Source organism: Mustela erminea, chromosome X (genome assembly GCF_009829155.1).
Source record: "Mustela erminea isolate mMusErm1 chromosome X, mMusErm1.Pri, whole genome shotgun sequence".
NCBI classification, from domain to species: Eukaryota; Metazoa; Chordata; class Mammalia; order Carnivora; family Mustelidae; genus Mustela; species Mustela erminea.
The window spans coordinates 42,618,305-42,644,858 of NC_045635.1; the positions used below are offsets into that span (position 1 = coordinate 42,618,305).

A 26,554-nucleotide genomic window follows, 5' to 3' on the forward strand; every position below is an offset into this window, starting at 1 on the left:
CCATCCCCAGCACATCCCTCCCGGTTGGAAAGAATGAGAGTAGACAGTCAGTGGGTGGGCCCGTCTGGCCAGATGGTATTTTGGCTGCAGCCTTTACACACACACACACACACACACACACACACACACACACACACACACGTTGCTAGAACGCTGAACAAGGACCGCGCCCCACCCAAACATCCCCGATCCCAAATGCAGAGTAGCCAGGCTTCCAGACATAAATTAAAAAATAAAATAAAATAAAAAAGAGTTGGTCTCTAGAGAGGGAGAACTCATGCAGAGGTGAAGGCAAAGGCCTCTGGGAGCCAGGGCCAAGAAAGATGAGAAATCCCTGCCCCTCCCTTCAGGATCCCCACTCCCCAAGGGCTTCTGCCCTAAAACAGGGTCACTAACACCAACCATCAGGCCTCCAGCCCCTTTAATGTGCAGTCTCCCAGCCTATTTGATTTTGGCCCCATTTTCCCACCAGAGCCCAAGGGCAAGTTGTTCTGGGAGGGGGGAGGGGAGGGAGCGGCTGCAGCCTGCAGGTCTTTAGCTGGCTTCTCCTGGTTCTAGGTCTGGGTCAGGGGACACCACGCACTCCTTGCTGAGCCGCACAATCTCCTGGGAGAGAACTTCGATGTCCTAAGAAACAAATGAGCCATCAGGGGCCAGGGTAAAGAGCCGGGGAAGCTCCCTCAGCAAACCTGGGATGTCCTCCTTCCCACCTCATTAATCAAAGCCCTTCTATGTCTAGCCTGGCACGGGAAGGTATTTGGAGAGACTCAGAGCCCCAGCAGTGGGCTGGGCTTGGAAAAGATGTGTGTGTCAGGGGTGGTGGTGGGCGGGGGTAGGGAGCCTCCCCGGGGAGGGGGACCCAGGGATATGGATATGGGAGCAAATCACAGATCACCCACTGGTGTGGTACAGCTGGAGGAAACCACCTTTCCCTTGCCACTGGCTTTTCTACTAAATGGTGAGCTCCCTTCTCAGAGCAGGGGCTGGGTCGGCATCCTTTCTGACTCCCTCAGAAATGGGGGAAATATCTGGGGGGACAGGATGGGCAAGAAGATGTATGGGGTGATCCATGGTAGGCAAACCGGTGGGCTAAGGGACGGTTCAGAGGATGGATGGAGGACAACAGGTAGGTGGGCGGGTCACTAGGCAGGTGGGTAAAAGGTAAGACAAGGGGTGACTGAGGAGTAAATGTGAGAGAGAGGAGGTATGTCAGGAAATGGGAGGAAAGACACGGGGCAGGTGAGTAGATGGGCAAGTAGGGCGGGTTGAGGGGCAAGCTGGATGAAGTGTGCAGGAACAGATGAGCAGGAGGATGCAAGGACAGAGGGGAGAGTAACAGGCGCAAGGAAGGGTAGGTGAGCGGACCGACGAGAGGGTGGGGACGTGAGGATGGTCAGTGAATGGGGTGGGGGTGGGGTGGGGTCTGGGCACCTGCAGATGACGGGGTGGGGGTGGGGGGTGGACAGGGGGATGGGACGGGGGCCAGCTGTGTGGCATGGGAGGCAGGCAGCTACGCAAACAGATGGGGAGGCCACACTCGCCTTGTGCAAGTGCATGTTCTTGGTGAGCTGCTCCTCCAGCATGTTCTGGAGCTTCTTGTTCATTTCCCGAAGGTTCTCGTCACCTGGCTTCACGAGGTCTCTCAGGACGCTGCCCAGCCCACTGCGGTCCGTGTGGCCTGCCGCCACAGACACATCTGCAAGGGCCCAGGCTGAGAAACCCCCCTCGGCGGAGCCAGAGGAGAGATGAAAGAGAGAGGGCAGAGAAGCGGGAAGCAGAGAAGGGGGCAAAAAGTAGTGGGGAGAAGCTGAGTGAGATAGGGGGAGGAGGCTCGGCCGTGTGAAACCTGGCCATCACTTCCTGGCTGTGCAGCCCTGAGAAATGGGGATAATAACCACCTTGGGGAGCTGGCAAGAGGCCTCTGACTGCATGTGTAGCACAGACACACAGTGCTCGGCCTGCGTCAGTCCATGTTCTTCTGACTAAAAAGGGAAAAATGGGGCTAGGAGAAGGTGTGACAGAAAGAAGCAGAAGAAACAAAGATGGGAGGGGTGGGGGGAAAGAGGCTAGAAAGTGGGAGAGGAAGAGCTAAGAATCCCTGAAGGGGTACATATGTAGACGAGAAACTTCCAAAACAGACACAGTCCAGACAGGCAGTAGGAGCAGTGAGAGGAGATGAAGGGTACAGCGGACAGAAGAGATGGGGAGAGAGAAGGGAGAGAGGGGGACAGAGAACCACACTGGAGAAAGGAGAGTGAAGTGATGACAAAGACTCAGACAGAAGGGAAGAGCAGTGGGACCTGCTCTCCCCTCCAGCAGCTGTGATCTTGTCAGTACCTTTGCTGAGTCGTGAGAGGAGAGGAGACAGTGGGGAAGGAGGCGGCAGGTCAGAGACTGGATGGGGGTAAGGCCGGGGAGGAGGCACTGACCGATCCGGCTATCCATGACATAGGTCTCAATGATGGCGCTCTTCCGACAAAGGTCCTCCGCCATGGAGGCACTGCTCACCTCCAGGTGCTTCACCTGCGGGCCAGCCCAGAATGTTCGCACATTGTAAGGGGCCCAGCCACACATCCACCCCCCACCCCTGCCCCAGCCTCCCAGCCAATGGTGTGCCAAGTGAGGACAAGGAGGCAGAAGGCACCTTCTCCTCCAGCATCCATTTCTCCTGCTGCGTCTCTGCCAGGCGCTGAAAGAGCTCAGCCACTTCCTCATCGGACAACTCGGCTGGCCGTGGAGGCTGGGCCTGAGGGCTGCTAGATAAGGACTGCGGGGAAGAGGAGGGGAGAGGCCAGCCCAGGCTCAGCACTGTCACCTGTCCCAGAGAGGATCATGGGCAATGGGGGAATCGGGTGGGGGCAGGGGCGGTGGGAGTGGAGCACCCACGGGGACTCTGGATCTCCCTTGGTCAAAAGGGGGATACAGGAACCACCACATCATCTCCTTATTGAGAGGATGAAGGGAGAGTCCGTAGCAAACGTGGGCTCATTTCCAGATGACCGGAAAACTAGAGGGCAGAGGAATAAGCTCAATGATACCACTAGGAAGCCAGTAGGAGAACCCAAAAGGTGGGACACTTTCTGCGGGTCACCTGGCTGGTTTCTTCTACAGGTTGGTGTCATGAAAACAAACAAACAAAAGAACCCAAAAAACAACAGACCACACTAGACTCAAGAGAGTCAAGATATGTAAAGGACAGAAAGCAACCAGATGCAACGTGATCTGAAACTGAGCGCTGGTTTTCATAAAACCAGCAATCGCTATTTTGGGGCCAACCAGGGAAATCTGATTAAGGTCAAACTACTAGATGAACATTTATAAGATCAGGAGGATAAAAAGCAGCTGGACAAAAACAGGTTCTTTATAATCTCATTTAGGTTTAAGAAAGAGAGGGACGCCTGGGTGGCTCAGTCGGTTAAGCATCTGATTCTTGGTTTCAGCTCAGGACATGATCTCAGGGTCATGAGATCGAGCCCCCCATCGAGCTCAGAGCTCAGCATGGAGTCTCCTTGAGATTCTCTCTCTCTCCCTCTCCCTCTGCTCCTACCCCCATTTGTTCGGTCTCTTTCTCTCTAAAATAAATATGTTTTTTTAAAAGAGCAAGATCTAGAAGGGTGTGAACCAAGGGTTTATAGTGGTGATCTCTGGATGGTTAAGATGTAGTTGCTTTGGATTTAAAATAAAATCTTTGCTGGGGCGCCTGGGTGGCTCAGTGGGTTAAAGCCTCTGCCTTCGGCTCAGGTCATGATCCCAGGGTCCTGGGATCGAGCCCCACATCCGCCCTCTGCTCAGCAGGGAGCCTGCTTCCTCCTCTCTCTCTGCCTGCCTCTCTGCCTACTTGTGATCTCTGTCAAATAAATAAATAAAATTTTTGAGAAAAAAAAATAAATAAAATAAAATCTTTGCTTCTGTGTGTTTTTAAAAATTTTCTACACAGCCCACATACTACTTATGGAATAATAACAGATGATTTCCAAATAGAAGCAGCCAGCCAGGAAGCTGACACAACAGACAACAGTAACGAGTGATGATCATGAGTTGGGAAAAAGGACCTCCTACCTGGGTGAGGTACTTGCTAGGAGTGACATATTTTATGACACTGGGAAAGGTGGAATTAGCTCACAGTTGAGGGAACAGAGAATAAGAGAATAATTAGCCCATCCCACATTTGGCAATCTGAATTCGAGTTGGCGAGCTTAGAGAAAAGTTGGTAAGAAAATGTGTGTGCTGGGCCAACAAAGGTAGATGGCTGCAGGGGAGGGCAAAGAGAGGGCCCCAGAATTGGGGTGGGAGAAGTGGGGCTGTCGGCTCTTCTTTGCCTCTTACCCTGGCTGGAACAGTTGAGCTTTCCTTCTCCCGCAAAATCTCCCGGTAGCTAAAGGAGGAGACGCTACTGCTGTCCCCAGTCTGGGTACGGCTTGGCGAGTTCATCTCTGAGAGAACCAGCTCCTCGAGGCCTTGGGCAGAGAGGGAAGAGAAACCTGAGTTCCAATCCCCCAGGGTCCAAGGGCAGCAACTGGCAGGAAGAGGCAGAAATCGATTTGACAGAGATGGAAAAGAGGCGACGTTAACACTCGGGCACAGGAAAGGTGGAGGCAGAGAGTATGACAGGGAGAGGCAGAAATGGAAAGAGGAGCTGACTCTCCGGGCAAACACACACGCCAGAAGAGAAAAAAAGGTGATGAGGCTAGGACAAAGTGGGCAGTGTGGACACGTCCGGGCATAAAGGGACATCCGCACTTGGACTTGGCGTGTGCACAAAGGGGACCCACAGCTGGGGAGAGCATGGGGCAACGCCCACACGCAGAGGGAAAACCCAACAGGCAGTGAGCCACAGCAGAGAGGCCAACAGAGATGGGGCATAAGGATACAAGTCAGCTGAGACAAGGCAGGGGAAAGATGGAGACAGACATGTAACCACGACCCTAAATCCTCCTTTCATCTAATGGACAAGGACAATGTATGGCACCACCATTGGAAGCTGCTTGATTCATATGTTAATCTGTAGCAAAACAGAAACTAAACCCCTCTACAAAGAGAGGTCATGGGTGCCTGGGTGGCTTAGTCGGTTACACATCTGCCTTCGGGTCAGGTCGTGATCCCAGAATCCTGGGATCGAGCCCTGCACTGGCCTCCCTGCTAAGCTGACAGTCTGCTTCTTCCTCTACCCCTCCCCCTGCTCATGTTCTCTCTCTCAAATAAATAAATAAAATCTTAAAAAAAAAGGTTACTTCAGGAGACAGAATGCCTCAGGGAGAGAGAGATTGGGTGAGAGATAGATCCATTTTTGCCATGTCACTTAAAGCAGGCCCACTGAGCTTGGGCCTCTGCTCCTGCAGCTGCTTCTACATATCAGGGATGGGGGCTGACATCCCTCCCCCCAAGGGTCTCCAGCAAGAGCCAGTGGCTGCAGGGGGGAAAGGGAGCAAGTTTTCTCTGAGCCTGTGATATGGGAGATGTACCAGAGCCCTAACCACTGCATCCTATCTATTTATTTAAACATATTTATAGGCCATCTCCTTCTTAAAAAAAAAAAAAAAGTCCAAAGCAACTCAAGGTTTCCAGTTGCATCTTCTGCCCAAAGTGGCAGAAAGAACATGGATTTAAGCCACATAGTGAGAAAGCCGCAGTGTTGCTGTCTGAATGCAAGTCTGTCTCCCTCACTCAACCCCGGGCTCCCGGAGGACAGAGCTTTGGGGGGTTTCCTATCGAGGACCCTGGACATGAGCATGTGGGCTCAGTCCACATTTACAGAATGAGAGAATGGATACAGGAGATTTAGAGATACCAAGTGAGGTGTGGGGATGTGTATGAGAGGGTTGTGGGGATCCAGACAGAGACAGAGGAGAGAGAGAGAGAGAGTTAAAGGGACAGAGAAGAAAAAAAGCAGCAGGAGAACAAGGAGAGAGAGAAAGCAGGGAGAGAAAGACGGAGACAGCGAGAAATGGCACAAAGTGGTACAGAAAGACCAAGAGGAGAGACAGAAAGAGGTAACGCAGAGAGCAAGAGAAACAGAGGAGAGACAGATAGACCGAATGACCAGGTTCAAGGTGGACAGCAAGCGCGGAAGAGCCTGGCGGAGCGAGGTGCAGCAAGTAGCCCTGGCCCTGGAGACCTCCCCTGCACCCTGCCCCCCAAGCACCCCGGCGCTCCCTGCCCTCCCGGTCCACACCTGAGCGGCTCTTGCTGTTGGTAAGTATGTCCTGCAGCCGCTCCTGCAGCTTATCAGCCCTTTTCCGCTCCAGGTGCAGCTGCCGCTTGAGGTCCTTGAGCTGTAGGGAAGAGAGAAGGGAAGAGGCAGACTGAGGCCCAGTGGTCCCATGAGCAGGGGCCTGTGCCTGGCCATCTCCCCATCATACCGCAGCACTGCCCTTCTTCTCCAGGATCCGCTGCCCGTCCACTGTGTCCTTCACCTCCTGTGGGGTGGAGAAAGCACGGCTGGTGACAGCCAGAAAGGCTGGATGCGGTGCCTTCCCTCCCTGCCCCAGGTCTCTGTGCTGAGGCCCAGGGTGTGTCAGGGACAGTGTTGGGGGGGACGGGGGACAAGGGACCTGTTTCAGGTTGCTGATGGTCTTCAGGTGGCAGTCCCTCTCCTCCTGGGCCTGCTGGAGCTGATCCCGCACCCCCTGCAGCTCCTCCTCCTTGCTCTGCAAACCAGGGGGCAGCTCAGGCTTCTGCCTGGGCAGCCTCCATCCTCCCTCCAGGGCCCGCCCCGGGAGAGAGGGACGCCGGCGGGCCACAGGCACCTTCAGCTCGCCAGCATGCTGCTCCCGGCACTGCTTGAGGGTTTCCTCTTGCTCCTGCTGCTGCTGCTGCAGGGATTCCTATGAGACAAGGGTCGGGTCCAGCCATGCCCCCGCCACGTCTCCGGGACGCTGTGGCCGGTGAGGGGTGTGATGGCCAGTGTCTGCAGGCAGGCAGGAGCCACTCCTGCGGGGACACCACATGCCCTCAGGCGGGTCACACACTGGGCACGTCTAGGGCTATGCTGTCTGCGCCACAGACCGACATGCGTGCCTCATTTGATTTGATTTCACAAAACACACGACACTTGCTGCGCACCAAGAATGTTGTAAGGGTTTCACGTCCATGAACTCGGTTTATATAATCTCCCCGTAATACCCACGTGGCCGGTACTATCATTATTCCTTTTTTTTTTTAAACTACTGATGAAGCACACAGGCCCCAGGCCAGGTGAGCTGCCCACAAGGAGCAAGCGGCTCAGCCAGGACTTGAGCCCACACAAGCGGCCGTCTCCAGCCCCCGTGCGCCTCACTACTGCACGCCACTTCCCCTTGGGTTTTTTTTTTTTTTAAAGATTTTATTTATTTATTTGTCAGAGAGAGAGAGTGAGAGCGAGCACAGGCAGACAGAGTGGAAGGCAGAGTCAGAGGGAGAAGCAGGCTCCCTGCGGAGCAAGGAGCCCGATGTGGGACTCGATCCCAGGATGCTGGGATCATGACCTGAGCCGAAGGCAGCTGCTTAACCAACTGAACCACCCAGGCGTCCCTCCCCTTGGGTTTTATGAAGAGTTCTCCCCCACGACGGCAGTAAAAGTCCTTGTTCACATAAAATCAGAATATTACAGTAATTTCCTAACAGAAGCGGGTTTGGAAGGAAGGGATGCCTTTTCAAATCTGCACATGTGGCCTTCTGCCTCCCTGGTGGCCATCCCCTGATCCCCTCTGGAATGCTGCCATGGAGCCGGCGGGACTGCGAGGCTAGACAAGTCCAGAGCACTTCAGAAAGTTCTGGGGTTTGACCAATCCCGCTCCCCTGGTGTGGCATGGGTGTCCCCCACCCTGCACCGCCCCCCCCCCCAGTCCTCTGGGCCTCATCAGCCACCAACTCACCTCGGCCTCCTTCAAGCGTCGTTCAAACCAGCCCTTGGCTCCATCCATAGAATGTACCTGAGCTTGAAGTTCTTCCACGGTCTGCTGGAGATTCTCCAGTTCTCGAGTTCGGGCCTGGGAGAGGGGAGACTGTCAGGGCAAGGTGGGCAGAAGAGGGGGGCCCCGTGTCACCCCCGAACCCATCAGCGATGCTGTGCTCCCTGAGTTTTGAGACACAGAAGGACCTTGCCATCCACCCACCCACCTTCTCCTCACGGATCTGCCCACGGAGCTCCTCCTCCTGCCGCTTCTTGTCTTCATGCAGCTCTCGGAGCTCGCGCTCGTAGCGCGCACGCACCCCCAGCACCTCCTTCTCATGCCTCAGTCGGACCGCGCCCAGCTCTTCCTTATGCTGGGACTTCTCCTGCAGTGTCTCCATCGCCAGCTCGTCCAGCATGGCCTTCCGCTTTTCGGCACTCTGGAGGCAGGGTGATGCCCGTCAGCATCCTCCCTCCACGTTAGCTGGGGCCCCCCACCCTCTCCCCAGACCCAGCAAAAGAGCCCAATTCAGCCTCCTCCCCATTCCCACAGACCAAGCTAAGTCACTCACCTATCCTCATGGCACTGGTCACTTTCTATCCCTTGTTGTTCCCAGGCGTTGGCCCGCACCACCCATTCCCTCCCCATAGACCAGGGCCAAGCCTTTCCACCTTGCAGAGCTGCCCACCTTCCGAGCCTCCTGCAGCTCATGGGTCAATTGCTCCTTCTCCTGCCCTATTTCTTGAAGTTGTTCCAGGAGCCGACTATTGGCCCGCAGTGACTCCTAATGATGGGACCAAAGAGAGGAGTCTGACAAAGAGCCCCCAGCAGATGATCGTTGCCCAGGACACCTCTGGTGGACAGGTTTCCCTTAACCCCAGTAAAGTTGGTATTGTTCTCTCCATTGCTAGATGAGAAACATGGCAGACGCTGCTCATGGCATCTGTTTTGTGTGTTCTGCCCCCTGCCCTGCCCCGGTCCCTAGCGATAGATTCTGTAGTCGGACTGTCGAGCTGACTTTGCCCTGCCTCCTTGCATGATTAATTTCCATGTGCGGAAGTGGTAAGCATGAGGTAGGTTTTACTCATAAAGGAAAGGGGCATCCTGGCCCTTTCGCTCTTCCCTCCTTCCTTCCACATGGAAAGCAAACATGATGAAGTGGGGGCCTGGGCAAGTGTCTCAGCTACCAAGACAGAAGTCTTTCATTGAAGGTGGTGATGTAGAAGGAACCTGTGTCACTGGTCGTGGTGCAGCCATTGTTCCCTCCCTAGACAGCCCACCTGGACTCTTCCATGAGGGAGAACTAGCCTTCTATCTGATTTAAGCCACTATGATTCCAGTTGCTACCATGGGCTCAGAATGGCTATCCTGTCTAACTGAAGATGCTCAGTGTCAGCAAAGGAGAGCGACACAGTCTAGGACACAAGGTGCTAGTGAGTTAGGAGACCAGACCGGAACCCAGATCCTCTCGACTCCAGTCTTCCCCGACCTGCGCCTCATGGAGGGCTCCCCCGAGCCCACAAGAGGGAACTGGGAGAAGCCAGGTCAAGGCCAGAGATGTCACCTGCAGTTGGGAGTTGAGGTCATCCTTCTGTCCCATGAGGTCCTCGTACTCAGTCTGCCGCTGCTGCAAATCAGCCGCCAGACCGGCATTCTCATCCCGGAGTGTATTGAGTTCTTGGGTCTTTGCTGTTTGGATCTGGGATGAATGGGGGTGAGGGGAAGCAGAGTGAAAAGGGCCCCCCAGGGGCCAGCCACAAGGTTTGATCCTACTAGTTCTGGGGAGAAAAGGAGGGAGGCAGGAAGAGAGCCAGGAGGAAAGAGAAAGAATTTCACAGGGAAAAAGAGATCAACGGGGGGGGGGGGGGGGGGGGAGGATAAAGTAGTCTAGTCACACAGCAGAATAGTAAACAGAGATGAAAGAACAGACCAGTGCTACATATGGATGAGCCTCACAGGAAAGAAGCCAGGCACAAATGTGGGCATCTGATTCCACTACATGAAGTTAAAGAACAAGTAAAACTAATCTATGTCACTAGAGGTTGGTGGAGTGATTATTTCTGGGGAAGTATCGATTGGGAAGGAGTAAAAGGGGCCTTCTGGGGACTGCTGAAAACACTCTACATCTTGATCTGGGTGGTAGTCACATGGAGACAGACTGCCAGACAGATAGGATTCATCAAATGTACATGTAAGGTTAGTACACTTCTTATACTTTACAGGAGAGAAACTAGAAAATGCAAGAGAAGCAGGGGTGAGTGGCCAGAGAGAAGAGGGGTGGAAGCCATCAGAAAGAGAAGCTGAGAGGGGCGACTGGGTGGCTCAATGGATTAAGCATCTGACTCTTGATTTTGGCTCAGGTCATGATCTCAGGGTTGTGAGACTGAGCCCCGAATCATCAGGTTCCGGGCTGGGCATGGAGCCTGCTTAAGATTCTCTGTCTCTCTCTTTGCCTCTGCCTCCTGACCCACTCCCTGCTGCTCCTCCAGTTCTCACTCTCAATCTCTCTCCCTAAAAGGAAGGAAGGAAGGAAGGAAAGGAAGGAAGGAAGGAAGGAAGGAAGGAAGGAAGGAAGGAAGGGGCAAAGGATTAAGCAGAAACAGAGGCAGGAGAATGGCATGAGATCCAAACGGCCCTGCCCTAATGTGGATCAGAAGCAGGAGGAGACAGGAAGCGGGAGAGGGTCCAGCAAGGGCTCCCAGGTATCCTCTACCTGCTCCAGGGCAGCTAGGCTGGTCCTCAAGGCGCTGTTCTCAGCCAAAAGTCCTTCCACTTGTTCCTGTGCATCTGCACTCTGGATGGACACCTGGCCCCACCCCCACACCAGGTGAGAGTGGGTCCAGAATGGTGTGGGGGGGCAGGACCCACCCACGGCCAAGAAAGAAAACACCCACGGGCACACGTACCACGAACCAGGGGGAAACAGAACCCCTGGGGCCTTCCCTGCTTGTGTAAAACATGAGGTGCCCCACCCCCGCTACCTCCCAGATGCTGCCCCGTAGCACGTACCTGATCCTGTAGGGCTCGCAGAGCTGCTGCATGCTCCAGGCGCTCCCCCTGCCGCTGATCTCTCAGTTCTGCCAAGCTCTGTAGGGACCAGGTCAGGGGAGCCCATTCCAGACCTCAGCCTCCCCTGATGTGCTTATAACCACACAGACCCCCCTCTCTGGCCACCTGACAGCATATCCCCAGCACGTGAGGGTCCCAGACTACCCAGCCATCAGACTTAGGCTCACCTAAATTTGTAGTAATTACCCTCAGGGGCCTCAGATCCCATATCCCAGGTCTAAGAATCTTAGAAGAACATCTAGGCTTTGGGGGAGTTCAATCTCACCCCACCCCCTTCCATAAGAGGTCTCTCACCCAGATTCTAGCTCAGATGCCCTAGGATTCTCGGACAAACTTAGCCCGCAGGAACTACAGCTTCACCCAGATCACTCCTGACCCCAACACCCAGAGGTTTTAGACACACTCCAGCCCTGTGTCTCTAGCTCCTGAGAGTCTCAGGGTCTGCCCAAACTCATAGCCCCAAACACTAGAGGTCTCAAACCCATAGAGTCTCCTAGTTTCCACCTCCTGGTGAGGTCTGACTGACCACTCCCCCCCAACCAGCTACTTCTGTCCTAGTTTCTAGGGATCTTCAGACCCAGGTAACTAAAGACCCAGCCTTAACCAGACTTCTGTCCCCAGCTCTTAGGGACCTTAGAACCACAAACCACCATGTCCCTTAATCTGTGGGATCTCAGACTCACCTGTTCTAGGGGGAAGCCTGGAGGCTTAGAAGTCCTCTAGCCCCTAACCCTTGGGACCCTGAGACCCACCAAAAATTTTGTTTCAGTCTCTGGATGTCTTAGACTTACCAACTTTTTTTATCCACAGCTTCCAGAGGTCTCAGGACCACTCAGCCCAAGTAATCCCACTTACCTGTTGTCTCAGCCCTCCAAACCAGCCCCCAGCCCCTGAGGGCCTCAAATACAGTCAGCCTCTAGGCCTACCTGTCTACCTTTGAAAGTCTTGTATCTATCCAGCTCCTACAGGTCTCAAAGTCCCCAACCTCCAGGGAGTTTTGGCTCATTCCAGCTCCTGGCCCCAGTCCCTGGTGACCACAGATTTCTCCAGACTCCCGCCTCCAATCCCGCAGAGTTTCTGATTCATCTGAACTTTGGCACACCCCCCCAAGTCCTTAGCCCCCCTGAGATCTCTGATTCAGGCAGACTCATAGGCCAACACCTAAGGCTCTCGGGGCTCCCTAGTTCCCATTTTCCTAGCTCCTAGTCCCTATATTTCCAACACAGGAACTACTGGATTCCCCAACTAGTCTCCACAGACCTTAGGGTTCCCTGGATCCCCAGCCCTGGCTTTTACCCCAGCACCCCCAAATCCAGCCGCTTACCTGATTGGCAGCCTCGAGTTCCTGCTGCAGCTTCTGAGTGCGAGCCAACTGGGCTTTGAGATCTGCTTCCTTCCTCTGCTGTAACTCCTCAATTTTATTCCTGGAGGGTAATGGGGGGGCACTGATCTGACTGTTGACCATGGCCTGAGGCCCTATCTCCCACCTCTGCCCCTGTGGCCTTCAGGCAATCCTGCTGGGGGCACTGTCCCCACTGTCTGCCCATATGCCCACCCCTGCTAGTTACCGGCTGTCGTTGAATAGTGTCTCCTTTTCTGTCTGCAGACGGCAGAAACTGGACCCAGAGAGACATACATGGGTCAGTTCCACATGCTGGTCCCCCACACCCGCTGGTCCTCCCAAACCCCTCCCCCCACCTCAGGAAAAAAAAATTTACCTTTCTTGTTTCTTTTTCAGTTTCTCAGAGAGCTGGTTGGGGGGACAGGGGTGCAGACAATTGATAACATATTAGTAAAGACAAAAATAAATTTAGTATTTATAGACACTTCTCACTAAGTCCTTTTCGGAAGCTGGAAGTTACTTATGTTATCTTGTGGAATCCTTGAAATAGTCCTGAGAAGCGAGGATTACTGGTTTTATAAATGGGGAAACGGAGTCTCGGAAGGGTTCAGTAATTGGGTTGTCCGGGTGGTCAATAGCAACAACAGGATCTCCACCCAGTTCCCTTAGGCTCCAAAAGCCAGCATTTACACCCCCAACATATGGACTGACAGCCGTGTCGTAGAATGGCTACAGCAAGAGGGCCTGGAAAGCAGGATCATGACTGCCAGCTTCATCACTTGATCTTCAGTATCCAAGTTAAAAGCCAGCAGTCTATAAATGCTTGTATGCATGGACGGATGAACAGGGAGAGCTGGGAGGACTCAGAAGGGAGGGATGGGGCTGGCCATCCATGAGACAGAGGAACCCCATTAGCCCTATTCTATACTGAAAGCAACTGTGAGACATAAATGTGTGTCTCTCCATTTCAGATGAGGAAACTCAGGCTTTGCGGGGGTGGGGGGGTTACTCTTGTCCTTCTTCCCAGCCAGGAGAAGCATGGCAGGTGGGGAGTTGTAGGGGGACAAAGTCCAGGGAAAGCTCAGCAGCCCCACCTTAGCAAGTTCCTCCTGCAGCCTGGATGTTTCTGCCTGCTTTGAGCTCTGCAGGGGAAGGATGAGGGAGGGAGTTAATATGAGCAAGGGGGGAGGTTAGACCTGTGCCTTCCCCTGCCCTCCTGCCTCCCTAATCTGTCCGCCCACGAGTTGGTGACATCACAGACATCTCCGTGGGACCGCAGGCAGACCTAGGGCATCTGCCTGTGTCCTGGCACCCCAGCCCCAACAGACACAGAATCACCTCCAAGCCTTGCAGTTGCTCCCAGAGCAATCTCTTTTCTTCCTTCTCCATTTCCCATTTCAACTCCACTTCTGCCAGTGGCATGGGGACTGGGACAGTGGGGGCGGGGCCCCCTGGGGGGTCCCCTTGGCCCTCACTGGCAGCTTGGGCTCTCCCAGCCTCTTTCCCATAGCGTTCCTGCAGGGCTGGGGGGTAGAACAGAAACAGATGATGGAGGAAGTATTCTCTGAAGACCCCTGCCATGCCACAAGCAGATGGAAGAGTTGGCCTTGGATCCCTCAGGCAGAAGAGACCCTGCCCCAAATGACCAAGTGCCTACAAAAACAAAGGTTCAGGTCCATCCACACTCCTCACAAATCTTTTAAGCTCTCCCATCCACTGAAACCCCATCCAGTTTCCCCAACCTCTACCCCCTAACCCCCAGGACCCACCCACAGCCCTCCAAGGTGATGATCACCACCCTCCACCCCTGCTACTTACAGCTGAATCCTGTAACCAACTAATCCTCAACCAAAGCTACAAAGCCTCCCTCCTGATCACCAAATCAGCACCTACCACACAGCAGGCCTCAGCTGCTCTCCAAACACCCCCACACTGGGACCCTCCCACACTCTACCAAGCTTCCTTTGAGCCTTCCTCCTAGACCACGGACAATCTGGGCTCAGAGTCTTCCGAAAGCTCCTTCACTCACTCTCTCCATTTAGCAAAGAGCTCCTTTCTGGTGTCCGATCTGCTAATCTGTAACATTCGCTAGGTACCAGGCACTGAACTCAACCCAGAAAGATACCACCTCATCTTAGCTCTACTTCTGTCTCCCACGTGGTGGACATCCCCACAAGCACCCTGGAGATGAGGAAGCTTTGACTCAGAGGTGAAATGGCTTGTCCAAAGTTATACGCTGGTTCATAGCCAGGCCCAGCCTGATTCTGAAACCTCTTCCCTTCCCCCAGCGGGAAAACACCCTACTCAATCCCCAAGGTCCCCACATCCCCAAGGAGGGCCTGCTTGCACCTGCCACATTTTTCTGCAAGGCCGTGTTCTCCGCCTGCAGTCTCAGCAGCTCGCCATCCACAAGACCCCCAGCCTGGGCAGTGCCTGCCCTGGCAGCCCCATCCTTCAGTTGCTGGTTCTCCCGTTCCAGCTGCTCCATCTGGCTGCAGAGCTGAACAGGGGAGGAGTGAGGGAGCAGACAAGAAGAGAATCAGAACAATATTGGCTGCAATATACCTAGCGCTTGGCAGATGCACTTTACAGTTGGCATAATTCCCATAATGCCCCTGCATTAGGTAGGGTGCCGTCGTAACTCATTATCCCCACTTCACAGATAAGGACACGGAGGCACAAATGTCAAATGACTTTGAATTCACCCATCTGTTAAGAGGCCAAGTCAGAGAGGGCAGAGGCCACTGAGGGCAATTTTCTGCTTGCCCAATCGCAACCTTGCAGTCATAATTCAAGACCTCTGGCAGGCTCCATCTGGAAGCTGCTGGTCCAGGTTGTCAGCATCACAAATAGCCCGACTGCCAGACCCCTTCTGTGAGGGTGGGTCTGTGTCTGGGAGCCTAGGCACAGACAGCTTCCCGGGCATGTCCAAGGCCGGCACTAGCCACAGCTCCTCATCATCAGCCCTTGTCCTTGGAGAAACATGCAAAGCGAATAAAACTAGGCCAGCCCCTTGCTCAACTCCTGGCTAAAAGAGTTCTACAGGGGTCCAGACAAGATCCTTCGTCCCCAGGGCACCAGGGTGGTTCAGTCAGTCAAGCATCTGCCTTCGGCTCAGGTCATGATCTCAGGGTCCTGGGATAGAGCCCAGAATCGGACTCCCTGCTCAGAGAGAGCCTGCTTCTCCCTCTCCCCTTGCCTGCTGCTTCCCCTGCTTGTGCTTTCTCTGTCAAATAAATAAATAAAATCTTTTTAAAAAAAAAAGATCCTTTGTCCCCATTTTCAGATGAGAATACTGAGGCTCACAGAGAATTTTTATTCCCCTGCCTGGGATATTTTCTACCTAGAACACTATTCCTTTCATCTAGTTCTTCACATGACTGGCTCCTTTGCAACCTTCAGTGCTCTGTTCAAATGTCACCCTTTAAGTGGTATCCCCCAACACAAATTCCGAAACTCTCCAGCACAGCGCTGTTCATTTCTTTCTTACCTAGTACTAATCGTGATTAAATTGACCTCGTATGTTCTTTTTTTTTCCATGGTAAAGACTGCTTTATTGGTGGCAGTTAGTATAAGTCAATAAATATTGATCCCCAAAGAACTCATTTATCAGATACTGGTCCATAGAGAGCTGAACGAAACTGAACCAACTGCCTGCTGAGATGATAAACTGAAGTCAATCCTGCTTCTTGGGAAATGAAGCCATAGCTAGCTGATATATGGCATATGCTGTTCCACCAACTGTAAGCATCATAGTAGCTCTAGACAGGAGGGCTTCAGCTACTCCACCCTTTAGATGCAGTGGAATTCCATTATCCTCCTGAAATAGCTTTTGTTTCTCTGGAACTTTATTTTCAAACTGCCTGTGTGAAGCAGTACTTATGGTCCTCTGGGCAGTCTGATGAAGAGCCAGCAGATTCCACAGCATCTTGGCTCAGTTAATACCCACCCACCTCGACAACCAACCACCAAGAACAAAACTCCCCACCTGACCTAGGATGTTCTTAATTTCTTAAAACTGGGCAGATGTTTGGATTCTAAATTGTGATTGATGATTACACTTTATTTCGTAACACAGGGTCACAAGCACAGATCCTGAAATTAGCCTGCTTGGATGTGAACTTCTACTCTGCCATTTTTTAGCCACGTGTCCTTGAGACAAATGGCTTCACCTCTCTGGGGCTTGGTTTTCCTCATTTGCTTAGTAGGGATCTTAATAATATATCATTGGCCCATTTTAAGAATAAATGAGTGAGGGGTGCCTCGGTGGCTCAGTTGTTAAGTGTCTGCCTTTGGCTCAGGTCATGTTCCCAGGATCCTGGGATCGAGCCCCACATCAGGCTCCCTGCTCAGCGGGGAGCCTGCTTCTCCCTCTCCCTCTGCTGCTCCCCTGCTTGTGTTCCCTCTCTTGCTGTGTCTCTGAAAAATAAATAAAATCTTAAAAAAAAAAAAGAATAAATGACTGAATAACATAAAGCACATCGAACAGGACTGGACATGCAGTAAGCACTACCTAACTGTCAGTTACCTATACTAGTATTATTTTTAATTTTTATTTTATTTAAGATTTTATTTTTAAGTAAACTCTATACCCAACACGGGGTTTGAATTCACAACCCTGAGATAAAGAGTCACACACTCTTTCAACTGAGCCAGCCAAGCGCCACTATTACCATTTTAAAAAACACATTCTCTTTCTGGGGCGCCTGAGTGGCTCAGTGGGTTAAAGCCTCTGCCTTTGGCTCAGGTCATAATCTCAGGGTCCTGGGATCGAGCCCCACATCTGGTTCTCTGCTCAGCAGGGAACCTGCTTCCACCCTTCTCTCTCTGCCTGCCTCTCTGCCTACTTGTGATCTCTGTCTGTCAAATAAATAAATAAAATCTTAAAAAAAAGAAAACATTCTCTTTCTCCCCATCCCACATCCAGAAGGTAGGCTACCCAAGAGTGGGGGCCAGGTTGTGCTGCTTCCAACTATCTCCAGAATGTACAGCATGCTGGGGGTGCTCAATAACTATTTGTTGGAGGAAAAATGGAGCTGAAGTATCTTGGCAAGTAAGTGGGAGAGGCAGGCCTTAAACCCAGCTCTGTCTGTGAGCACTACCAGTTCCTGGGGGAGGGAGAGGGGAGTGGGAAGGATATTCTACACCTGGTCCAGGGCAGGTGCTGAGAAACACAAGTTGGATTGATGGAAGAATGCCTGCCCCTGCCTCACCTTAAAGGGACCACGATACCACTGAGGCTGGAGGCAGGAAGCAGTGAGAAGTGAGGAAATGAGGTTGGCTATTATTTGAGCACCAGGGGTTCTGAACAGTCAGGGTCAAGGACCCACTCGGAGCTGCTACTTAAAGGAGTGATGTGATAACGTCTGCAGGTCAGGAGAACCTCTAGGGCATGGGCTGGTAGGAGAAACTAGAAGTGAAGAGACAAGCAAAAAGGCTATGGGAATAGGGCAGGTAAGTGGTAGTAAGGGCTGAGGCAGAGCAAGGCCACAGGATGGCTCTAAGACTTTTAAATAGTCAAAAAATATTTTAGCAGGAAAATCAGTCAGTAATAATAATACGATATTATCACTAGCCATCATCACCTTGGGCACTTGGGTAGCTCAGTCGGTTAAGTGTCTGCTTTTGGCTCAGTCATGATCCTGGGGTCCTGGGATCAAGTCCTATATTGGGCTCCCTGCTCTCCAGGGAGTCTGCTTCTCCCTCTGCCCCTCCTCCCACTCATTCTACCTCTTTCTCTCTCAAATAAATAAATAAATTTTTTTTAAAAAGTAGCTAACACCTACATAACCAATACTATGTACAAGGCTGTCATAAGTCATTTACAGACACAAGTCCATTCAATCCTCACAAAAATCCCTACAAGACAGGTGCTGTCATTATTATTTCTGATTTAAACATCTGGGAACCAAGAAGCAAACAGGTCAAGTGACTTGCTTAAGTTTACAGTTAACAAAAGGTAGAGCTAAGATTTTAATCTAGGCCTTACAGCTCTTAACTATTAGTTGCCAAATCATCTCTCCTGACATTGTACCTGCTTAAAGATTGTTTTCATATTTTGTTTTTTAAGGTCTTAAGAACTAGATTCTCACATGGAGTCCTGGAAATATCATTTTTGTTGCCATGAGAATTTGTTCCTTAAAACACACTAAAACCTTAGACACCTCTTCTTTTTTTTTTAAGATTATTTATTTGCCAGAGAAAGAGAGCATAAGCAGGGGGAGCGGCAGGCAGGGGGAGGAGCAAGCTCCCTGCTGATCTAGGAGGCAGATGTTGGACCCGATCCCAGGACCCTGGGATCATGACCTGAGCTGAAAGCAGATGCTTAACCAAGTAAGCCACCCAGGTGTCCCCCTTAGAGCCTTCCTGACCATGGACACAGAAGATAGATAAGGAAACAAAAGCTAATATCTCTAACTCCCTAGTAGGTTTAGGAACAGCCAGAACACTAAAATCTGTGAGGAGATAGAATTATCCAACCTGGGATGAATTATCTAGAAGAAGTAGAACTCCAGGATCAGGTCAGATGAAGAGGAAGGAAGAGAAAAGGGATGCAGCTAAAACATTTTTCTATTTCATGCTAAGCATAAGAACTTAAACTAAGACCCTCTAGTAACCTGGAGCTCCCTAGCATCAGCTACCAAATATATACAAAGGGACTGGAAGCTTTAAGAAAAGGAGTGATTTGGTCTGGAACCAGCTGTCCTCAGGGCTTGCAGACTTTTAATCCCAGCACAGGGAGTGGCCCCATTTGTCAAATCACTGCCCCCCAGCTCAGATCCAGGATCTGTTTCAGCACCATGGACAGTGATCCAGGGCTAGCCTCTGTCCAACCACCTTCAGCAGCCCTCCAGCTTCAGTCCAGGAGGCCCCTACCCATAGGATCCCGCTCAGCTGTCCCCGGCACCAGTACCTTGCTGAACTCCGCCATAAGCGTGCTGTTCTGCAAACGAAAGTCCTCCTCCTGGCTGTGCAGCTTTGCCTGCAGCATTTCATTTTCACTCAGTAGCCCTTCGACTTCCTGCAGTGGCAGATATGGGCCAGGTCTCCAACAAGGGTAGAAAAGGACAGAGAGGTACGGCAAAGAAACAAAGAGGAAGAAAATGATAGGGGCAGGTGGGGGGAAATCATAGGATAAAGAAAATGACATAGGTGAAATCAGATACAGGGAAGGAGACAGACAGGGGAGGGGAGAGAGGGAGATGAGAGGAGAGAGTGGGAGGAAAGAGAATGGTAGATAGAATAGGTGAGAGAACAGGTAGAGAGATGGGGAAAAGAAGACAGATAGGGAAGGAGAGAGGGATGGAGAGGAAGAGAGAAAAAAGAAAAGGCAGGAAGAAAGAGATAGGCACAGAGAGATCAATGGGAGGGAGAACAGAAGCAAGAAAGGGGGTCAGGGAAAGAAATGAGGAAGCGACAAAGGAAAGGAGAGGGAGAAAGAAACAAGGAGTCAGATAGAGAGAGAAAGGGAAAGAAGAAAAGAGAAATGATGGCACAGGTAAGGGAGAGAAAAATGGAAGGTTGGGGAGAGAAGCAACAGTCAGAGAGGAACAGGAAGACAGGAAGAGAGAGACTCAGAGACAAGGCCAGCCAGAGAGGGAGAAGGAATGATGGAGAGGTCCAGAGTGAGACAAACACAGGAAAATAAAGAGAGACATACAAACATATGACAATGAGGCAGTCACAGATTCAAGTGCACACACAGAGAAAGAAAGGCCAATACCAGGAGATCTCAGCATACAGAAATATCACCTCTCGGTTTCCCAAACACACTCACTCACCATGGGTCCCCTTACCTGAGCTTTCTTGCTCTTGCTCAGTGCCTAAAGGTAAGGGGGGTAGGAAGAGAGAGAAGGTGAATGGAGATGGACTCCCTCACTAGTTTATGGAGACACTGTGGCAAGTGTCAAGGGGAGATAATGATGACGGGTTGGGGGATGGGAGCATCTTCAATCACAGAACTTGCATGAAATTTGTAGTCCACAGGAATGATGGAGTGAGTGAGTGAAGGGCACCCCGCTCAAAAGCCTTCCTCTTAGCTCTTGAGAGTGTTCATGAGTCTTAGTATTTAACCCTTCAAGGGCTGGGTTTCCAGGCTCAAAAATTGTGGCTGCATTACTACATGGGTCCAAACATATCTACGTGGATCCCTCCCATGCACCATGAAAACTGCTGCTCCCTTGTTGGGCAGCTGAGGGCACTGCCACGTTCTGCAATCAGCACCATACCAAAGAGAAGCCCAGCTTCCTGATTGCCAGATTTTCTGCATTACGTATGCTTTCGTCTAACAAATATTTATGGAGTACATAACATTGAGCTACATGTGGGGAAAGAGCAGGGAAGAAAAAGACTAAAGAGGGCCTTGAATATCTTGAGGGGCCATAACAGGTTATACACTATTTCATCTTCAGATGATCTGAGAGGTAGGTCTAGTCTTACGTTACCAATAGGACCAGGACACAGATGGAAAGTGGGAGCACAAGGCAGGAGTGTGAGTGGAAGACAGAAGGCAGATTCAAGGCAGATTCACCTATGGATGTGACTATTTTGTTAGAAGTTAGTGAATGAGACTGAGTAATTGAAACCGTAAATTCATTAAGAGTAAATTAAGGGGCGCCTGGGTGGCTCAGTCGGTTAAACATCTGCCTTTGGCTCAGGTCATGATCTCAGGGTCCTGGGATCGAGCCCCACATCAGGCTCCCTGCTCAGCGGGAAGCCTGTTTCTCCCTCTCCTATCCCCGTGCTTGTGTTCCTGCTCTCACTGTCTCAGTCAAATAAATATATAAATAAATAAAATCTTTACAAAAAAGAGCAAATTAATATTAATCAATAACTAAGCAGGATTAGACAAAATTAGCAAACTAAAGAGACTTCCATTAGAGTTTTTTGAATGACTGATGTTCGGCTTGGTTCCCTGTAGGTGCTCCCTGGATAGATGAATGAGTCAGATGGTTACAGGGAAGCATGGGTGGGTGAGTGGGTGGAGGGAGGTACCTTCTGAGCTTTGTTGAACTCCTTATCCAGGTAGGCGACCTTCTGTCGAAGACTGGTGAGCTCTGGTGTGGGGAAAGCAGGGAGTCTCAGCCTCAGTCAGTGGCAGGAAGTTGAAAGGTCTTCCTGTCAGGCCTCTGTCCCTCAAAGCCACCCCCACCTAATGAGACCCTCTTAGCTCACCAACGCCATTCTTGCGTAATTCATCTGAAAGCTGGTAATTATTTGTCCGGAGTTCCAGGAGCTGAGCCTTGGGGGAAGCAGAGAAAGGAAACAACTAGGTTAGGAATGTGCCCCTCATTTCACCATGAGGGAGCTAATCCCCTAAGCCCCACAGACCTTACTGCCCTCTCTATGCCTCTCTAGTCACTCCTTAAGACCTATGCATGCTACATCCTAAATGAGCCTCCAGCCCCTCAGCCCCTGTCCCACCTTCTCCAGCTCTACTTAGAACCACAGCCAGCCTCACTCTTCCATCCCTCTGCATTCAGGCCATAGACAGAACACTGATGCAGTCAAGTTCTTGCTCATGCGTATCCCAGGGCTCCCCATGCCCACAGGATAAAGTTCTCCCCACTAATCCTGGCTGACTTCATCAGACACTAAACACTGGTCTATCTTTCTGTCATAGGAGAGTATTGCCTATCCGCCTGGCCAGACTTCTAGGGCCCTGAGCATAGGGGGCAGGGGCCTGTACTCCTCCCTCTTTTCAAGGGAAGAGGGCCTGGTATTCTCCTGTCCAACTTACACTAAGTTGGGAGCTCCCTGGGGTCCTCACCCCCAAGGCTCTTTAGAATTAACCCCTTTAAAGAATTAAGGGAAAATAAAGTATGGGCCACTCCAAACAGCATACCCCTTCCTAACAGCCCTGTAGGGCAGTGAGGCCGGTTCTTCCCAGACTTACTATCCCTTATGCCACCAGGATCTTTCCCTCCTCCCATGGCACCAGCCTTCACCCCCTGGTGGTCTGCTTAAGGTCAAAGGGCTTGGCCCCTACAGAATCTTTCCTGCCCCTGTTACTCTACCAGATCCAATGATCTGTATTCCCCTGTCTTGATCCAGTTAGTACACCCTTGGCACCCACACAGAAGCCTTATCCGTCAGAGCCAAATGGTTTTCCCCTCACTCATGGCCTAATTAAATCAATCTTCCTCACTCAAGGGTTCCCCACACCCCTCAAGAACTCCCTAGTCACAATCCAACGGAATGGCCCTACATCCTTCAGGGTTTCTCCTCCACAAAACCTTGGGTAGGCCAACTGGATTACTCTTACTCACTTAGAATCTCCCCTCACAGTTACAGGTTGTAACTTCCCCTTTCACCCTCCCGGATCTCACCCTTTCACCCTAGGCATCCCTCACACAGGAACAACTGGTTTATCTCATTCAAGTATCAATGGATCACCTACCCTCAGAGTTCCCCTCTCCTCCCACAGGATCCTACTCAGGGCTTTCCCCCTTTCAGAGTCTCCCCAAACACAAAATCCAATGGTCTTCCCCAATAAGGAACTCTCTCAACAAGGGCCTACTTTTGCCTTGCATCCCAACTCAGAGTTGTCCACAAAAGAATTCGAGTGGTCAGGGTACCCAACTGGGGTACTTCTCCAAAGTCCAGTGATTTCCTCTCTGTGTGGTCCAAGCTATCACTCTTTAACCTTTTTTGGTCCTCTCTCCAATAGGAATTAATGGTATTATCCATTCTGGGTCCTCTTCACCCCAGGCTTAATAGGATCACCCCTAACCTAGATCCAAAGGTTGCGCCCCCTCTTAGGATCCACTACCAGCACCCACACAGGAACTCCACCCCCAGAACAATGACAACATGTGGGGTCTTTGCCCAATTCCCTGGCATAGTGGTATCTCCCACAAACATTTCCACCTTCCACAGGATAATGAATGGTACTGCCCTCTCAAGGGCTCCCCCCACCATGACGCAAATGACCCAATGCCTGTTTCCTTCCTCTCCAGACAAAATGGTTTCGCCCTCTCAGGATCTCCTCTCAAAACCCAATGTTATCATCACCGACCCATGGTGTCCCCCGCACGGGCCAAAGGTCTCGTCCCCTCCAGGTGTGAGTGAGGTATCGCCCACTCTAGGACTCTCTCCTCCGCCCACAAAGCTAACAGACGCCAACCCCTCAGAACCCAACAGTATCTCCGAACCCAACAGTCTCGCCCCTCAGAGCCTCAGTTTCCCTTCCCCAGACCAACCCCCTAGACCCAAGGTCCACCATAACCAAACCCTTCTCAGAGCCGGTGCCACGACCTCTCTCTACCCCGCCCCCCGTCGCCTAGCGCGGTGGTCTTTTCGCGGCGAGCGGCACCTGCATCCGCTGAAACTCCTCCTCAGACAGAGCTTGCGCCATGTTCCTCCCCCCCACCCCCCCCACAGCCTTCTGCGCAGATGCAGGTCGTCCCTCCTGTCAGTATTACGATCGGATCAAACCACTGGCCAGGAATGGAGGGGGAGGAGTCTACCCCGGAAGTTCAGTATTTTGGAGACGGAGAGAAGAGAGTGAAACTGACAGGTCAGGTGAACTGCAATTTAATGTTTTACCGCAAACTAGGTCGTCTGATTTGGCTTTTGAGGTCTCATAGACCACCCATTGTGATGCGACACTGTGGCATCCCTATGTCATCGGTGGACTCGTCGCTAGGGAAGGGTTTGACGACAGAAAATCACCCTTCCGCCGTACTCCTTTAATGAGAATGGTTGACTTATAACCCCAGAAATGAAAGCGGAAGCTTTGCGCGCTAATATTGTTCCCGCCCTCCTCCGAGTGACCCCAGAGGGAAATCCCGCCTCTGGTGAAGCCCTTGGCTTTTTTTTTTTTTCTTTTGGTAAGATTTGATGCTGATTTTCTTAACAAACGCCGTGCATCCTGTTAGGTAAAGGGCTTAGCCAGAAATAAATGTAAAATACCCAAAAGGAAAGAACCGCAGTGAATCAAAAGAAAAAGCTTCGTATAAAAAAAACAAAAACAAAAACAAAAACAGGATGGCGAAACCCCAGGAACATCCAAATAAGTAGTAAAATGCATTATAAGCCTCTCTTGTGCTTTCTGGCTCCCTATACAAACCCCACTACCCAAGCGGTAGTTTTTATCTGGGAAGAAGCAACATTAGAAAGCATGTTTAGAGACATTATCAATACTAGCATACTCTATTTTATCTTTCTTTGGTGGGGGACGGTAACTTAATTTTTATATCATTTTAAGTGTACCCAAAAGCAAGAGTGGTACAAGGAAATTCCAGGTACCCCTACCCAGATTCGTCCATTGTTTACGTTTCACCACCTTTGCCTTATCATTCTTTCTATGCAAAATTTATGCACCATTGGCTTCAGTATTTAGTGATGATTTTCTAACACCAACATTCCTTTCGTATTTATTAGTTGCTATTCTACAGTAAGGAAGAGCTTTCTCTTCTCCCCCATTTATGTATGTATATCTGTACAGACTTACTTTGTTCAATGAATTATAATCACTATCATTATTTCCTTTGGTGCTCAAACTGTCCCAGATTTGGCCAGCGGGAGCTCCTTCAAGTTGACTTCCCTGTCCCCTTGGCATGCCCCCATCGTTTTGTTTTTGTTTTTGTTTTGCACTTTCTTGTTGGCATTATAAGATGCTCCAGACTCACCTTATTTTTTTAAATTTAAATTCAATTAATTAACATGTAGTGTATTATTAGTTTCAGAGGTAGAGTTTAGTGATTCAACAGTTCATATCACACCAAGTGCCCTCCTTAATGTCTATCCCCCAGTTACCCCAGCCCCCCACCCACCTCCCCTCCTGCAATCCTCAGCTTGTTTCCTAGAGTTAAGAATCTCTTATGGTTTGTCTACCTCTCTGATTTTTCCTTATTTTACTTTTCCCTCCCTTCCCCTGTGGTCCTCTGGTTTGTTTCTTAAATTCCACGTATGGGTGAAATAAAATAATAATTGTCTTTCTTTGACTTACTTCACTTAACATAATACCCTCCAGTTCCATCCAGGTTGTGGCAATTGGTAAGATTTCTTTTTTTTTTTAGATGGCTGAGTGCAGTCTGACCTTATTTTCAGTGCCAGTTGACAAAGTGTGTATTGCTATTGAGGTGTAATTGTTTCTAGGCCCTCCCGGTGTACAAAGCTAGGAAATACATGTATGTGTTCTCCATCTAGCCATACATATCTATTTACATATTTTGCTATAGGTACCTATATTTTGAAAACATAAATTCATTACTAATACCTTACATGTCAACCCACCAACACAAGGTTCATTCTAGTTGTCTCACATTCCATATTTGTAAATCCCTTCTTCAGTGAAAAGAAACCTGGACTCTCATTATCCGCAACAAATTTGCTTATTTGTGCAATCATATAATACCCATTAGGTAACCAGAATTGCTAAATCATTAGACTGCAGAAAACAAACCTACCAACTAGAGGTCAATATAGTTGTTTTACAGTCTCTCGTCTTTAGGCTCATGGCAGTCTAAAGTCAAATAATCCAATAGTCTAACAGTCTAATAGTCAAAATACTGGGTTTAAGAAGCTTCACTATTTGATGCAGTTCCTTTTGTCTTTAATCTGATGATAGTCAAAATACTGTGTTCAAGAACTACTTGGGTTAGTTCTCCTCCTCCTCGCCCCCTTCCATTAGGCTGTGTGATTCATTTGAAATACCGTCAGATTCCTTTGTTTCTATTAGAATTCCATTTTGCCCCTCCCCACCGTTGTGGAGGTAACCAGTCTACTTACTTTCTTGTTTAGCCATTCTGTGTTTCTTTTTGCTCAATGAACAGATATATGTATATTATCTTATTTTTCGTGCATGAAGGGTAGCGTGCTTTGCATTTGTCGTTTGACACTATATCTTGTCTCTCTTGCAGCTACATGGTACCCCATTTTGTAGATGTATCGTAATTTAACCACTCGCCTATGTTTGCCCACGTAGGTTGTTTCCAATACTTTGCAATTATAAACAATGCCAAAAAAATGCCCTTGTATGTATATGTAATTTTTTGTTATCTGAGGCATATATTTAGGGTCAATACATAGAAATAGGATTGCTGCATCAAAAAGTGCAGATGTAGTTTTGTTGGGTATCTCCAAATTTCTTCCCCAAAGGGCTGTTCCCATTTCATGCCCACTAGTGATGTATTTGACAACCTGCTTCCCACAGCCTTTCCAAGAGACTGTGCAGTCATTTTTTTAAATTTTCTCTGATCCAGGGGCACCTGGCTGGCTCAGTTGGCTAAGCCTCTGCCTTCAGCTCAGGTAATGATCCCAAGGTCCT

At 50.5% G+C, this 26,554-nt stretch overlaps 2 protein-coding genes across 3 annotated transcripts; both read right to left on the reverse strand.

Annotated features, from left to right (window-relative positions):
* Nucleotides 1-404: 404 nt before the first annotated feature.
* Nucleotides 405-23,702, reverse strand: GRIPAP1 (GRIP1 associated protein 1). Of its 2 annotated transcripts, XM_032330346.1 has the most exons (26): nucleotides 23,597-23,702; nucleotides 21,457-21,523; nucleotides 21,277-21,338; nucleotides 20,079-20,105; nucleotides 19,196-19,303; nucleotides 14,632-14,782; nucleotides 13,621-13,805; nucleotides 13,377-13,424; nucleotides 12,659-12,690; nucleotides 12,509-12,556; nucleotides 12,265-12,364; nucleotides 10,881-10,958; nucleotides 10,585-10,677; nucleotides 9,436-9,570; nucleotides 8,560-8,655; nucleotides 8,098-8,310; nucleotides 7,854-7,967; nucleotides 6,747-6,824; nucleotides 6,552-6,647; nucleotides 6,360-6,416; nucleotides 6,173-6,272; nucleotides 4,327-4,457; nucleotides 2,645-2,767; nucleotides 2,430-2,523; nucleotides 1,542-1,696; nucleotides 405-627 (listed from the first exon to the last, which is right to left on the reverse strand). In XM_032330346.1, exons 1-26 carry the CDS (start codon nucleotides 23,636-23,638, stop codon nucleotides 535-537), a joined length of 2,526 nt encoding a protein of 841 aa, XP_032186237.1. In that variant the 5' UTR covers nucleotides 23,639-23,702; the 3' UTR covers nucleotides 405-534. The 2 variants fall into 2 exon arrangements, with proteins under 2 accessions (XP_032186237.1, XP_032186236.1); XM_032330345.1 differs by lacking the exons at nucleotides 405-627; nucleotides 1,542-1,696 and having other exon boundaries at nucleotides 1,703-2,523.
* Nucleotides 15,820-16,583, reverse strand: LOC116582684 (cytochrome c oxidase subunit 7A2, mitochondrial-like). The gene has a single exon (XM_032330351.1). The coding sequence runs from the start codon at nucleotides 16,208-16,210 to the stop codon at nucleotides 15,959-15,961; it is 252 nt and encodes an 83-aa protein (XP_032186242.1). The 5' UTR covers nucleotides 16,211-16,583; the 3' UTR covers nucleotides 15,820-15,958.
* Nucleotides 23,703-26,554: the final 2,852 nt, after the last annotated feature.

Excerpts from the sequence above, each read along its gene's own strand:
- GRIPAP1 (XM_032330345.1), bottom strand. The coding sequence starts at position 23,638 with ATGGCGCAAGCTCTGTCTGAGGAGGAGTTTCAGCGGATGCAG. Across the intron at positions 10,678-10,880 it reads TGCGAGCCCTACAGGATCAG|GTGTCCATCCAGAGTGCAGA; the intron begins GTACGTGCTACG and ends GGGTGGGGCCAG. Across the intron at positions 9,571-10,584 it reads GCCTAGCTGCCCTGGAGCAG|ATCCAAACAGCAAAGACCCA; the intron begins GTAGAGGATACC and ends CATTCATCCCAG.
- LOC116582684 (XM_032330351.1), bottom strand. The coding sequence starts at position 16,210 with ATGCTGTGGAATCTGCTGGCTCTTCATCAGACTGCCCAGAGGACCATA.